Source organism: Pleurodeles waltl, chromosome 11 (assembly GCF_031143425.1).
Source record: "Pleurodeles waltl isolate 20211129_DDA chromosome 11, aPleWal1.hap1.20221129, whole genome shotgun sequence".
Lineage (NCBI taxonomy): Eukaryota > Metazoa > Chordata > Amphibia > Caudata > Salamandridae > Pleurodeles > Pleurodeles waltl.
Window position 1 is genome coordinate 285,451,445 of NC_090450.1, and position 13,800 is coordinate 285,465,244.

The window sequence follows — 13,800 nt, forward strand, 5'->3', positions numbered from 1 at the left end:
GCAACCTTGTAGCGCCTCATCCTGCCGGCTTTCTCGACTGTTTCCTGGTGGTGCATGCTCTGAGGGCTGTCTGCCTTCACCCTGCACTGGAAGCCAAGAAGAAATCTCCTGTGGGTCGACGGAATCTTCCCCCTGCCAACGCAGGCACCAAACTTCTGCATCGCCGGTCCTCTGGGTCCCGTCTCATCCTGACGAGCGTGGTCCCTGGAACACAGGAACTGGGTCCAAGTGTCTTCGACAGTCCAGTGGCCATTCTGTCCAAATTTGGTGGAGTTAAGTCCTTGCCTCCCCACGCCAGACAGTAATCCTGTGTACTGCGTGAACTGCAGCTGCTAGGGCTTCTGTGCTCTTTTGCAAGACTTCCTTTGTGCACAGCCTAGCCCATGTCCCCAGCACTCCGTCCTGCACTGTCCAACTTGCTGAGTTGGACTCCGGCGTTGTGGGGCCTTCTTTTTTGACTCTGAGTCGACCGTTGTCCTCAGATCTTCTAAGTGCCTGTTAAGGTGCTTCTGCGAGTGCTGCCTGCTTCTGCGTGGGCTCTTTGAGTTGCTGAGCACCCCCTCTGTCTCCTCCTCCAAGGGGCGTCCTCCTGGTCCTACCTGGGCCCTGGCAGCACCCAAGATCCTCAACCGCGACTCTTGCAGCTAGCAAGGCTTGTTTGCCGTCTTTCTGCGTGGAAATAACTCTGCATCCTCCAGCACGTCGTGGGACATCTTCTGACCAAAGGAGAAGTTCCTGGCACCTTCCGTTGTTGTAGAATCTTCGGCTTCTTCCAACCGTAGAGCACTGGTAAGGCCAAAGGGAAACAATGAAAACTAAAATGCTTGTGGCCTACCTGAAAAGGCAGGTAGTGTGTGTGCGACTGCAGGACAGGATGTGGAAATATGCATCCTGCAAATCCAACACCACCATACAGTCTCCTGGATCCTGGGCAGACAGATCTTGGACCAGGGTGAGCTTTTTTAACATGTTCCTCTTGAAGAAGCGGTTCAGAGGGCAAAGATCTAGAATAGAACGAAGGCCTATGTCCTTTTTCAGCAGCAGAAAGTAGTGGGAGTAACAGCAAGTCCCAATCTCTTATGCTCGTACCTTCTCTATGGCTCCCTACTCCAACAAAGTTTGAACTTCCCTTGCTTTGGAGAATGGACAAGAGTGCCTCCAGAAGGCAATGCAGAGTAGATAGCATGCATGGAAGAGTCCAGTGAAGGGTATGGCAAAACAGTGTTGAATGATCTGGAGCATTTATCAATCTGATGTGATATTCTGCCACTGTGGAAGTAAAAGGTGTTGACGTGTGTTGGACTGGTGGTGATCTTGGCACTATATGGAATGTTGGCATGGTCACTGACCAAGCAGTCAGGATGGCAGGACAGACCCAGTAGTGGGTTTAAGAGGCACAGTCAGCACTGAGGCTAGATCCAATGCCAGTAACCCAAATTGATGCCGCATCAAATCCATGATACCCAGAGAGCTGCCTTAGCAATCCGGTGGTGCACCAAAAATCCACTGCATGGACTCTTTGATCTGAAGCAGCTTTGTTGATGGTCCCAGGAACGCAGGTCGGATTGGGACTAAAGCCAGGATCTGTTCTGAAGTCACAGATTGAGGCTTTGAGGAACCTGGACATCTGCATAGCTTCTCTTGCTGACAGTGGTGGGAAGAAAGGGAGCTGTGGTTCATTTTCTTGGAGTTACTTGATTACTTTAAATGTGATAATGGCCTCTTTTGGGACTGCCTGCGGAGATACAGTCGGGCTGCCAAAATGACCTCCACTACTTTGAGAGGGAGGTCAAAGGCCATCAACTGTCACTTCTCAATCTCCAAGCATGAGGTGTAAGTTGTGTGACCTCAGTTGCAGGACCCGTCTGCTATGACCAGAAGTGTTGTGACTTCAAACTTTGTCATGGTGTCTTCACTTTCGAGTCTGAAAGGATTATTGGCTCCTTCTTCGGCATCAGTAATGTCACAGCTGGCGTTGATGCGGGTGGGGCTGGTATCGATCTCTGCACTCTATGCAATGATGGCATAGGTGTTGGCCACTGAGTCATGAGGTACCCCAGAGTGGGTTTCAGAGCACAGTTGGTGTTGGGGCCAGATCCACAGGCAGTAACCTAACTGGAGGCATCATCTGTGCCTACAAAGATGTCATAGGAATCCGGAGAAGGACCAAAAATCCAAAGTAAGGCCTCTTTGAAGGCCTGTATCTGCTGCAGCATCGGCGATGGTCCAGGGACACAGGTTGGATTGGAACTAAAGATGGGATCGTTTCTGAAGTCAGAGATCAAGGAACCTGGACATCTGCACGACTTTTCTTGCTGTGAGTGGGGGGGAAGAAAGGGAGCTGTGGATGGTGTACTTATGGGTCTTTTTCTTGGACTTACCTGATTACTTTGAATGAGACAACAACCTCTTTTGGGACTGCCCTAGAAGATAGAGTTTGGCCTTGCAGTCCCAGGTGGCCTTCGGAATCATTCAAGCACAGTCAACACATGACTGTGAGACATGTGAGGAGCCCAGATATCACAAACAGACCATGTGAGGGTCCATCACTGAATTTTTTTTAATTTTTTTTATTTCTGTCAGGTGACAGAAGAGAGGGCGCAAGCCCTAGATCCACGTCAGAAGGTGTGGAAAGAAAGGAACTGCGTTGACTCACTTTGGTGACGATTACATTGGGGCCTGGCGTCATTTATGAGGCAGGATGGATCCAACGCAGAGCAGCATGACGGCACCTACTGCTGCGCGAGGGAAATGCGGAGAGAAAAATCTCCAGATTCAGTCTGGCACCTGGGGTATTCACAAGGTGAGGAATCTGTGGTTAGAAGTATCCATCCAAAAAAACATGTGAAAGGGTGGCTGATTCACTATGAGTAATATGAGTTTAAAGCAGAGTTTGGATAGAGTGGTAACATATTTTAAAACAAGACAATCTAGATGGCATATATTTATCCCCATGGCCATTTCCACGTTCTGTGTTACCTGCTATGGATTAAAGTTGCAGTGATTGTCTCCACCACAGGAAAACAAGCCACGCACTGTTTTTGTGCCTGCTTGGAGAAGACTTGCAATAAGAACGTGCCATATGAACTCTCCCAAAACCGTAGAGAAACACACTTTTACAAAATAACTGAACCTCACTGGCAACAAGGGATAACCCTGGAGTTCACAATATTTCGATTTTGAGAAAGTTTCAGTTTAAAGTTGGATGTTTGCACAGACCTCAGAATTCAAGGCTGCTAATGTATCTCTGAGGGGACGAATGGGGTATTTCTTTTCAAATGTGAAGCTAATTCTGTCCATATTTGTAGTTAATGCAAAATGCAGACACCATCTATTTTGCACAAGAAACAGGTCTTGAAAAAGTTACAAATACAAATTGAGTTGTGTCAGACATTTATCAGTTTGAGAGAAAGCACACACTGGATTTATTAAAACAATCAATTATGACAAATAAACTGACTCATAGTAAAACAAAGACCTATGTGTCACAATTACAACTGATTTTTCAAAATGACATGGATTAAAAAAGCTTGCAAACTTCATCAATTAAACACTTCCCAACTTGCTACGTAGTATATTAGGCTCTTTTGCCATTACTTTAAAATAAATGCCAGTCCCCAAGCAGGTACAGATGATAATAAAAAAGAAAAGAAGAGCATGGCATTTGTTGCATAATGGTAAAGGTGATGAGTTAAAAAACCTTCTATTACCTCCTCAACCCATTTCATGTACCAGTAATTTTCATATGAGTTGCTCCACCTTCCCTTCAGGCACCACGTGACTCAGCCTTACCCAAATTAAACAAATACTAGTCACTATCATCTCCCTTTCCTGCAGTCATTGACTGCCAATAAAAAAAAGGATTATACTTTCTGTTCTTTTTGTTTGCCTCCACTGGCAGTCATCATGTAGTTAAGGAGCCTATGGTAAGTCCTGGGGTTGCTGGGCTTCCTCTGGTAGGTTCCAGGCAATCCCCACTGTTTCCCTAGGTAAGCAGGGTGGTAGTCTTGGCATGCTGTCTGGGACTTTATGAGAGACACACCCACTAGGGCAAGTTTACATGCATTTTTAAATTATGGGTGTTCCCTTGTAGTTGTTATTTGTTTCCAATAAATGTTTGGGGGCTCCATGATAATCTGGACTAGGGCTGGCTCATGTTGAACAGTTTTTATTTTTCATCATGCTTCGATTTTTTAAAATTCCATTATTAACCTTATTTAGTTGTGTTCAATGCCTTCTTTGCTCTTTTGCGGGTGCGGTCCCTCTGGAAGAAGAGTTAAAGAAGGGGACTCCTTTTTCTCTTTATCCTCTTGCTGGCTGCAAACTCTCTGAAGATCATATATATATATATATTTCTTATATCTTTCTCATCTGAGGTCACCCAGAAGTCAACAGATACTTCTACTTCCTCTGTGGTATTGGTAAATGTGATAAAGAGCAACCCTAAGTGCAGCAAACCCTCTGGGTAAGTTTGCTGTTCCTTTTAAATGTCTGGGTGAGAATTTACAGATACCTATGGAGGAAATGTCTCCAAACACTTGCTTGCGAATGTTTCAGTAGCCTCAACATCATCCTCCCCCATACTTGACTCGTAATAAGGAGAAAATGGGAATCCTTTAAAGGGAAAATTCCTTACCAAGATTATATCTTCTTGTTAAGGAGGGACACAGAGTGGCCTTCAGTGGTTGAAAATAATCCCATGCTAGCCAATATGGCTGGCTATTTGACAATGATGTCTGGAGATATGTCATAATCCGATTAAGTGGATCACAAGGTTTAGTCATCTTTAGAGACAGGAATTTCTCTGGTCTAAATCTTAAGAGCTGTCAGCTATGTCACTTATGCTTTGCAGTCTCTTGTCAAAGATATCCAGATGATAGCAGCAGCCATTAAGAATGTAGTGGAATGTTGAAAGCTCTTTTCGAATATGGAAATGCAGGCAATCATTTTATCACATGCTACCTGTGATATTGCACAGGTACTCCACTTTTACTTTAGTGTCCAATATTGCTCCTCTATGTTACTTAACATGTCCTTTTCTGAAAATAAATATTTTAGGTCCAAGATTGAGAATCTCCCTCAGACAGCTTTGAAAAGAATCAAAAACACGCTGAATTGTTTGACACTCAGATCTTCTGTGTGGTCCATCAAAGAATAGGAGACAAAGTAATTAAAACTAGTCTGGCTCTTTCAGAAGTTGAAATACCAGACCTCCTCTAAAAAATCCAAGAAGAGTTCCTGGCTACCAAAATACTGGTAGAAGGCAGACTTTCATATTTTCTTCGGACATGGCAAGAAAATAGTTTTGATGCCTAGAATACGCAGATAATAAAACAAGGACATTTTCTAGAGTTTGCAAGATACTTAAAGATTCAGTCTGGCTCTTCAGACTCAATCAGCACATCGTGTAAAAACTCTGCCATTTGACTAAATAAATTGCACAATTTCTGTCAAAAATTTGATTTGCCCAAAACCAAATAAACGGGAAGGCCGGGTGTTCCATTTCAGAGTCTTTTTGATTCAAAAATCAAAAAGGAAGCTCAGACTAATTATCAGTCTTAGGTGTGTTTGGTGCCGTCACCATTAAAGCTCATTACTTGAGAAAATGTTTCAGTTAGGTTAATTCTTAAGTTAGGTTTTGGTTTTTGTCCTAAGGTAAACTCTTCATTTCATCAGATTCAAGCAATAATTCTTCCTTCTTTCTTTCTTATTCTTTCTACTCCTGGAGAAGAATTTTTGCACATGCTGGATGTTGTAAGAGAAGTCACAGCGCCACCAGATCCAGATCCCCTGTTCTGCCTTCTCTTTTGCCTGCATCGCTGCCTGTGCCCCGAGTGTCTGTGTTGCCGTGTGTCTGCGTTCGCGCTCCCCTTTTTTTCCTTCTGTATCCCCGAGTGCCTGTGCTGTGTGATCGCGCTCCCCTTTTTTCCTTCTGTATCCCCGAGTGCCTGTGTTGTGTGATCGCGCTCCCCTGGTTTTCTTCTGTATCCCCGAGTGCCTGCATCTTCTGAGTGCCGTCCCCCTTGCCCTCCCGCCGTCTCCCCCTTGTTTTTCCTGTTATTCTGCGCCTTTCGGCACTTTGCCATTTTTCTAGGCCTCCTCGCCTTCGGAGCCTTTTTCCCGCCGCTTTTTTGCCGCTTTTTTCGCCCTACCCGCCCTCCTCCCGCCTCCCAGCTGACCCCGCCTCCCCGGCTACCCCTTAAATGGCAGCCGCTGCGAGGCAGTAGTAGCGACCCTTGACCCCAGTGTAGGTCGCTCCCCTGTCCTCACAGCGCCACCAGATCCAGATCCCCTGTTCTGCCTTCTCTTTTGCCTGCATCGCTGCCTGTGCCCCGAGTGTCTGTGTTGCCGTGTGTCTGCGTTCGCGCTCCCCTTTTTTTCCTTCTGTATCCCCGAGTGCCTGTGTTGTGTGATCGCGCTCCCCTGGTTTTCTTCTGTATCCCCGAGTGCCTGCATCTTCTGAGTGCCGTCCCCCTTGCCCTCCCGCCGTCTCCCCCTTGTTTTTCCTGTTATTCTGCGCCTTTCGGCACTTCGCCATTTTTCTAGGCCTCCTCGCCTTCAGAGCCTTTTTCCCGCCGCTTTTTTGCCGCTTTTTTCGCCCTACCCGCCCTCCTCCCGCCTCCCAGCTGACCCCGCCTCCCCGGCTACCCCTTAAATGGCGGCCGCTGCGAGGCCGCGCAGCGGGCGCGCCGTGCAGCGGGCGCGCCTAAGGCAAGCCCGTCTGCGCTCGTCCGCGCCTGGACCGCGCACAGCGCCCGAACCCCTGGCCCCCGCGCCCCCCGCCTGACCTACGACTCCGCCACCCTCGTCAACCTCAACCCCGGCCGCACTCCGGGCTGCTACCGCGCCCCCCCCAAACGGACCCACGGACCCTTCACCTGCAGCAACTGTCACTTCACCTGCCTACGGACCAACACCGCTCCCGTCAAGAACGACTCCCCCGGAAGCAATCTCCACTGCATCCTGGTCAACACCCGATCCGTCCACAGGCACGCCATCGAACTGTGGAACCTCATCAACTCTACGAACCCGGACATCGCCTTCCTCACCGAGACCTGGATGAATCCCTCCTCGGCACCCGACATCGCCATAGCCATCCCCGACGGCTACAAAATCATCCGGAAAGACCGCACCAACTGCATCGGAGGAGGCATCGCCATCGCACACAAAAACTCCATCCGCATCTCAACCGACACCGACAACTCACTCCCCGACGCCGAACATCTCCACTTCACGATCCACAGCGACCCCAAGACCACCCTCAGAGGCACCCTCATGTACAGACCACCAGGACCCCGCACCAAGTTCAGCGAAGACATCGCAGACTTCGTCAACCCTCACGCACTCTCGTCCATCGACTACATCCTCCTAGGAGACCTCAACTTTCACCTGGAGAACCTCACCGACAACAACACCACCGCCTTACTGGACAATCTCACCAACCTGGGACTGAATCAGCTAGTCAACACCCCCACCCACTACGCCAGACACACGCTCGACCCCATCTTCTCCTCCAGCAAACACATCACCTTCAGCCACACCACCGAACTCACCTGGTCGGACCACAGCTGCGTCCACTTCATCTTCAAGAAGACCACTGTGCACCACCACACCCAGCAACCACCAAGAAGACACTGGAATCGTATCACCACGGATCAGCTCGCATCAACCCTCTCCCAGAACCGACCCACCAGCACCACCGACCCAAACGAAGCCGCCAACAACCTCACCAACTGGATCTCCGACTGCGCCAACCTCCTGGCCCCCCTGAAAACTCAAGCCAGCACCAACAACCACAAGAAAAACTCCTGGTTCACCCCCGACCTCAAGGACTCCAAGAAAGAATGCCGCGCCCGCGAGAAGACGTGGCGCCTCAACCAGACCGAAGAGAACATGTCAGCTCTCAAGGACGCCACCCGCCAACACCACCAACGCCTCCGCGCCGCACGAAAAACAGCCTACCGGATCAGACTTGACAACAACGCCCACAACAGCAAGGAACTATTTGGCATCGTCAAAGAGCTCTCCAACCCGGACGCAGAAAACAACTCCATCCCTCCATCACAGGACCTCTCCGACTCCCTCTCGACCTTCTTCCACCACAAGATCACCGACATATACAACAGCTTCCCGACCACCGACGCGAACCCCCCCCCCGGAACCCGCTACCGACATCGCCACCATCCTCACCTGGAGCCCAACCACCACCGAGGAGACCACCCGCGTCATGAACTCGATCCACTCCGGATCCCCATCGGACCCCTGCCCGCACCACATCTACAACAAAGCCGACGACATCATCGCACCGCACCTCCGAGATGTCATCAACGCCTCCCTCACCACCGCCACCTTCCCGGAGAGCTGGAAACACGCAGAGCTGAACGCCCTCTTAAAGAAACCCACAGCAGACCCCACCGAACTCAAAAACTTCCGGCCCATCTCTCTCCTGCCGTTCCCCGCCAAAGTGATTGAGAAAATTGTCAACACTCAACTCACCAACGCCCTGGAAACCAACGACTCCCTCGACCCCACACAGTTCGGTTTCAGGACCAACCACAGCACCGGAACCGCCCTCATCGCAGCCACGGACAACATCAGAGCCCTGACCGACAAGGGTGAGACCGTGGCCCTCGTACTCCTGGACCTCTCCGCAGCCTTCGACACGGTCTGCCACCGCACCCTGATACGACGCCTCAGCAACGCCGGCATCAGAGGCAAGGCCCTCGAATGGATCATCTCCTTCCTCTCCGGAAGGACTCAGAGAGTCCGCCTGCCCCCCTTCAGATCCACAGCCACGGAGATCATCTGCGGCGTACCTCAAGGATACTCCCTCAGCCCCACTCTCTTCAACATCTACATGACCCCCCTGGCGAACATCGCACGCAAACACGGACTCGACCTAATATCATACGCCGACGACACCCAGCTCATCTTATCCCTCACAAACAACCCCACCTCAGCTAGGACCAGATTTCATGAAGGAATGAAGGAAGTGGCGAACTGGATGACAGACAGCCGCCTGAAACTGAACGCCGACAAGACGGAGGTCCTCATCCTCGGCCACCGACCACGCACGCAACCTCGGCTTCATCCTGGACTCATCCCTCACCATGACCAGACAGGTGAACTCGGTGACCTCAGCATGCTTCAACACCCTACGCATGCTCCGCAAGATCTTCCGCTGGATCCCCACCGACACCAGGAAGACTGTCACCCACGCCCTCGTCACCAGTCGCTTGGACTACGGGAACACCCTGTACGCGGGCATCACTACCAAGCTGCTGAGGAAACTCCAACGGATCCAGAACACTGCTGCAAGACTCATCCTGGACATCCCTCGCCACCACCACATCTCAGGACACTTGAAAAAACTCCATTGGCTCCCCGTCAACAAGAGGATCACCTTCCGACTCATCACCCACGCACACAAAGCCCTTCACAACCTCGGACCCAAACTCATCAACAACCGCGTCTCCTTCTACACTCCTCCGCGCACTCTACGATCCGCCGGACAGGCCCTGGCAGCCGTACCCCGCATCCACAAAGCCACCGCCGGAGGAAGATCCTTCTCTTTCCTGGCAGCGAAGACCTGGAACTCTCTGCCCAGCCACCTTCGCGCCATACCTGAACACCTCTCCTTCAGAAGGCAGCTCAAGACCTGGCTCTTCAAGCACTGACCCCCCCCCCCTCCCCCTCCAGCGCCTTGAGACCCTTTATGGGTGAGTAGCGCGCTTTATAAATGCGAATGATTGAAAATCTATTTGACAAGGCCTAAAGACTTCACAAAATGTGAGAATTGTCAACATTGGTATTTTTCAACCTTGAGCAGATTCATAAAAATGTGATTTCTTTGGCATATGCTCCTCATAATACTGCAGTACCAAGTGTGCCTATGCTCCTCATAATACTGCAGTACCAAGTGTGGTATAGGGTAGATCTAATATGGCATAGCAGCCTAGGTAGAAGACTTTGGGGCTTCAATTTCAGATATTTACAGGGCAGCCATCTCGGCCCTTACATCTTACATTACCATTTGAATGATGGTGATAGTGAATCTTTGAAATTTAGGTCCATAGTACTGTGGCAGCTATGACCTAGAAGTTTGCGTATTTCTTATGTTGTGTGAGAATTTATTACATTTAATTTCTGCATCAACCTAGGAGTCTTACGGTTTTAGGAATCTTGTTGGACTGCTGTGAATCCATCTCTCCTCCAGGTCACCTCATCAAGTACGTACTGGCACAAGAAAAGGGTAATCACAGTAATGAGGATAACCCATTAAAGACTTTCACATCCACCTTCTACACTGACCTTGATTAGTCCGTCCTACTGATGGTCCTGTTGACATGGGGCTGGCATCTATTTCAGATATATCTGTGTCAGACCAGTCGTCATAGTTAATTTCCTCTACTTGTTTTCTTGGGCTAAGTTGGATCACCTGATTACTTCCAGGGTGGTTCGACTTTGGACTGGTGAGGTATCCTTTGTCATCCATAGATTCCTCCTCTGAAGAGAAAGGTGGGGTGCTGCAGAGAAAACAAAGAGGTCTCAACATTTGCAGCTGCAAACCTCAGCTAGACATACACACAAACAGACATGAAGAAAAGACATGAATAGTCTAAATGTTTTTATCCAGGTGATACAATGAATGTTTACTGCAACACATTTTCTCAGTTCAAAGCTAGCAACTTCACATGCATTTATATTGAATAAACTGCTTGAGAATTTCACCCTGAAATAATACCTGTAGGTTCCAAAAGAAAGGGTTACAATTCAAGAGCTGGTTCCGCATTGCAGGAATTTTCAGTGAAGTCATAAATGTAAGAATAATTCACTGCTGCATGCATGGACCCAGGACACTTCATTACCATATAGTTGTTTTTAAATTCACATACAGGGTGCAAATGTCTACATGATGATCATCACTGTTCAGGAGCCCATTCAAGACAACATTTTCCTGGAATTTAGAGAGCCAAAATGCAGAGATGAATGCTTCAAGTCTGCATTGCAGCACTGGTAGTGCAAAATGCATTGAACCCGTCTATCATGTAGGGTAAAGCTTAGACTGGTAGGCCTACATTGAAAGGTTGTGATAAATAGACTTTTAAGAATTAAGGAGTTTCCAATACTCACAATGCTTTGTACTGGAACTTGTGTCCCAGTAGCAGTTCTTGTTTTCAGTTCATGTGACACGGATCCCAGAACAGAAAGGGTTCCACACCTCTGTGTTTCACAGAATTTTAACTCAGAATTTACGCTCAATGTCTTCAATTACTATCTACAGAGTAAATCTATTTTTATTACAACTACAGAACTGATGAGAGAAAGTGTTCCAGCATCCAGGCATGCAGCAGAAAATTATCCTATAGTTTATGAAGATAAATGAAAATCTTATACAGCAGAGGGATAAATTCAATACAAAGGTATAATGTGAAAGATTTGGTAAGAAGTTGCAAAGTGGAAGACTGACAGATTTACAAAGATTAAGCAGCAGTTGGGGTGACTTCATTAAGGAACATACGTTTGTAGACTGAGTTTGGCTGCTAGCAAACATTATGATCAATGGGGGATAAGGGCAGTTTTGTAGTTGTCGGAAGAGGAGAAAAAAAACCTTCTTGGCTAGAGAAAGTGGATTCTGAAGGATCAAGCATAAAATGACCACAACAAACTTGAAATGTCTGACAACTATCTGGAAAGTTAAAGGTAAAAAATCCTCTATTCTAAGTCTAAGTCTTGAAATAGCGGTTAAATCAACTCGGATTGAGGAATATTTGAGAGCTTCTTAGGCTAGGTGTAGAATGTACAATATAACTTGGTAGGGTTGAACCAAAATGGGATTCAGACGTGTAAGCTTTTGCCCCATACAGAAGCATTTCCACTCCATGTTGTATGTTTTTGTTGCATCTGGCGCAGAAGTCTCTTCCAATGATGCCCTGGAATCTGAGAAAATGTTAAGATGGACAAATTCTAAGCACTCAATAGTCAAACAAGAGGTCAGGATGAGTGACTTCAAGTTGTGATGGAGAACATGACTGCTGTGTTTGGAACCAGGTTTAGGCTGTTTTTCAATTGAATCGGTGGTTACTGAGAGTCACCCTCGCTAGAAACACTGGAATTGGCACTGCCTCACTGACACAACCAGTATTAGTGAACAATGCTCTGCCTTGGACTTCCACGGACTCTGGAAATGAGAAGAAACGACCAAACACATAGGCAAATGTTTGACCATGTAAAAAAAACAAAAAAAGTATTGCACCTGCTCCTGTAGAACAGACATTTTTTTTCTGTGGGTAGAAATTAAATTCAGTGCTGGAAGGCCCCTTTTTCTGATCACAAGTTGTACCTGAATCTGATGGAGTTCCTATTCAAGCCAGGCAATAATAAAGAGAGGGGCTAAGAACATCTGCCTGGTTCTTTTGGACTTTGTTTGCTATGGCCCAATCACATAGCAGCAGCAACTCCTCCAAAAGAGAAGAACACCTCAAGCTTCCCTCTGTGGTGATGTAGTTTTTTTGTCTGCTCTCATTATGAGAGCTTGGCTCGCTAGTCACGGTCAGAGAACTTGAAGGCTTAGACTTAAGGCCCAAGGTTTCATGATATGTATGTGAGGTGACTTTTCCTTTTCAAACCTGATAACTCTTGTGGACAGTTTGTGCATTTGAGCTTCCTAGCATTCCATTAAGGCATCAGGACAAACCCTTTCTGCTGTAGGATGGAAGGAATGGCCTGTATTCAGGCTGTTTAGAAACCTTTACTATACCCCAGTGGACCTATACAAGGGAAATCTCCACAGAGCGCTAGCAGGCATCAGAGCGCAGATGGCATTCTAGCAGTATGTAGGAAAGTATTCTCTTTTTAGCATGGTTACCCCCCATTTTTTTGCGTTTAACTGTGTTCATTGGGATCCTGCTAATCAGGACCCCAGTGACTGTGGTCTCTTCTTTTAAATTTGGTTGCTTGGACCGCACACACCCCACATGTGGCATACTGGAGCCCCCTTGTAAGTCCCTAGTATATGGTACCCAGGTACCCCGGGGCATTTGGATGCCAGGGGTTCTCCATGAGCTGCAGCATGTATTATGCCACACATGGGGAGCCCATGCAAAGTGTATCTGCAGGCCTCCCATTGCACCCTGCGTGAAAGGGTGCATGCACCCTTTTTCATTATAGGTCACTACACCAGGTCCCTTATGGAAGGCCCTCCTAGCCCAGAGGGGAGGGTGCAAGTACCTATATGTGAGGGCACCCCTGCATGAGCAGAGGTGCCTCCACGGACGCCAGCTCCAATTTCATGTACTTCGTGAGTGCAGGGACGCCATTTCAAGTGTGTATTGGACATAGGTCACTGCCTTAGAGGACCCTCAGCACTGCTCCTACCAGCCTTCAGGGGCTTCCCGGGCAACCCAAGTGGCTGCCACCCCTCAGATAGATTTCTGCCCTCCTGCTGCTTGAAAAGCTCAAGCCCAGGAAGGCAGAACAAATTATTTCCTTTGGGAGAGGTGGGTTACACCCTCTCCCTTTGGGAATAGGTGTAGCATGGCTTGGGAGGGGTAGCCTTCCCAAGCCACTGGTATGCTTTGAATGGCACATTTGGTGCCCTACTTGCATAAACCGGTCTGCACAGGTTCAGGGGCCTTCAGCCCCTGCTCTGGAGTGCAACTGGACAATGGAAAGTGGAGTGACCACTCCACTGTCCATCACCACCCCAGGGTTGGTGCTCAGAGCTCCTCCAGAGGGTCCTTTGAGTCTGCCATCTTGAATCCAAGGTGGGCAGAGGCCTCTGGGAGCATATGAGTGGCA

At 48.3% G+C, this 13,800-nt stretch overlaps 1 protein-coding gene across 2 annotated transcripts in view; it reads right to left on the minus strand.

The window, feature by feature from the left end:
* The window catches only part of DZIP1L (DAZ interacting zinc finger protein 1 like), a 390,767-nt gene that overhangs the window by 22,286 nt on the left and 354,681 nt on the right, over positions 1-13,800 (minus strand). For both annotated transcript variants that reach the window (XM_069213556.1, XM_069213557.1), the window contains exon 14: positions 10,312-10,526. In XM_069213556.1, the coding sequence (XP_069069657.1) occupies positions 10,312-10,526 (215 nt within the window). The remainder of the gene's footprint in view (positions 1-10,311; positions 10,527-13,800) is intronic.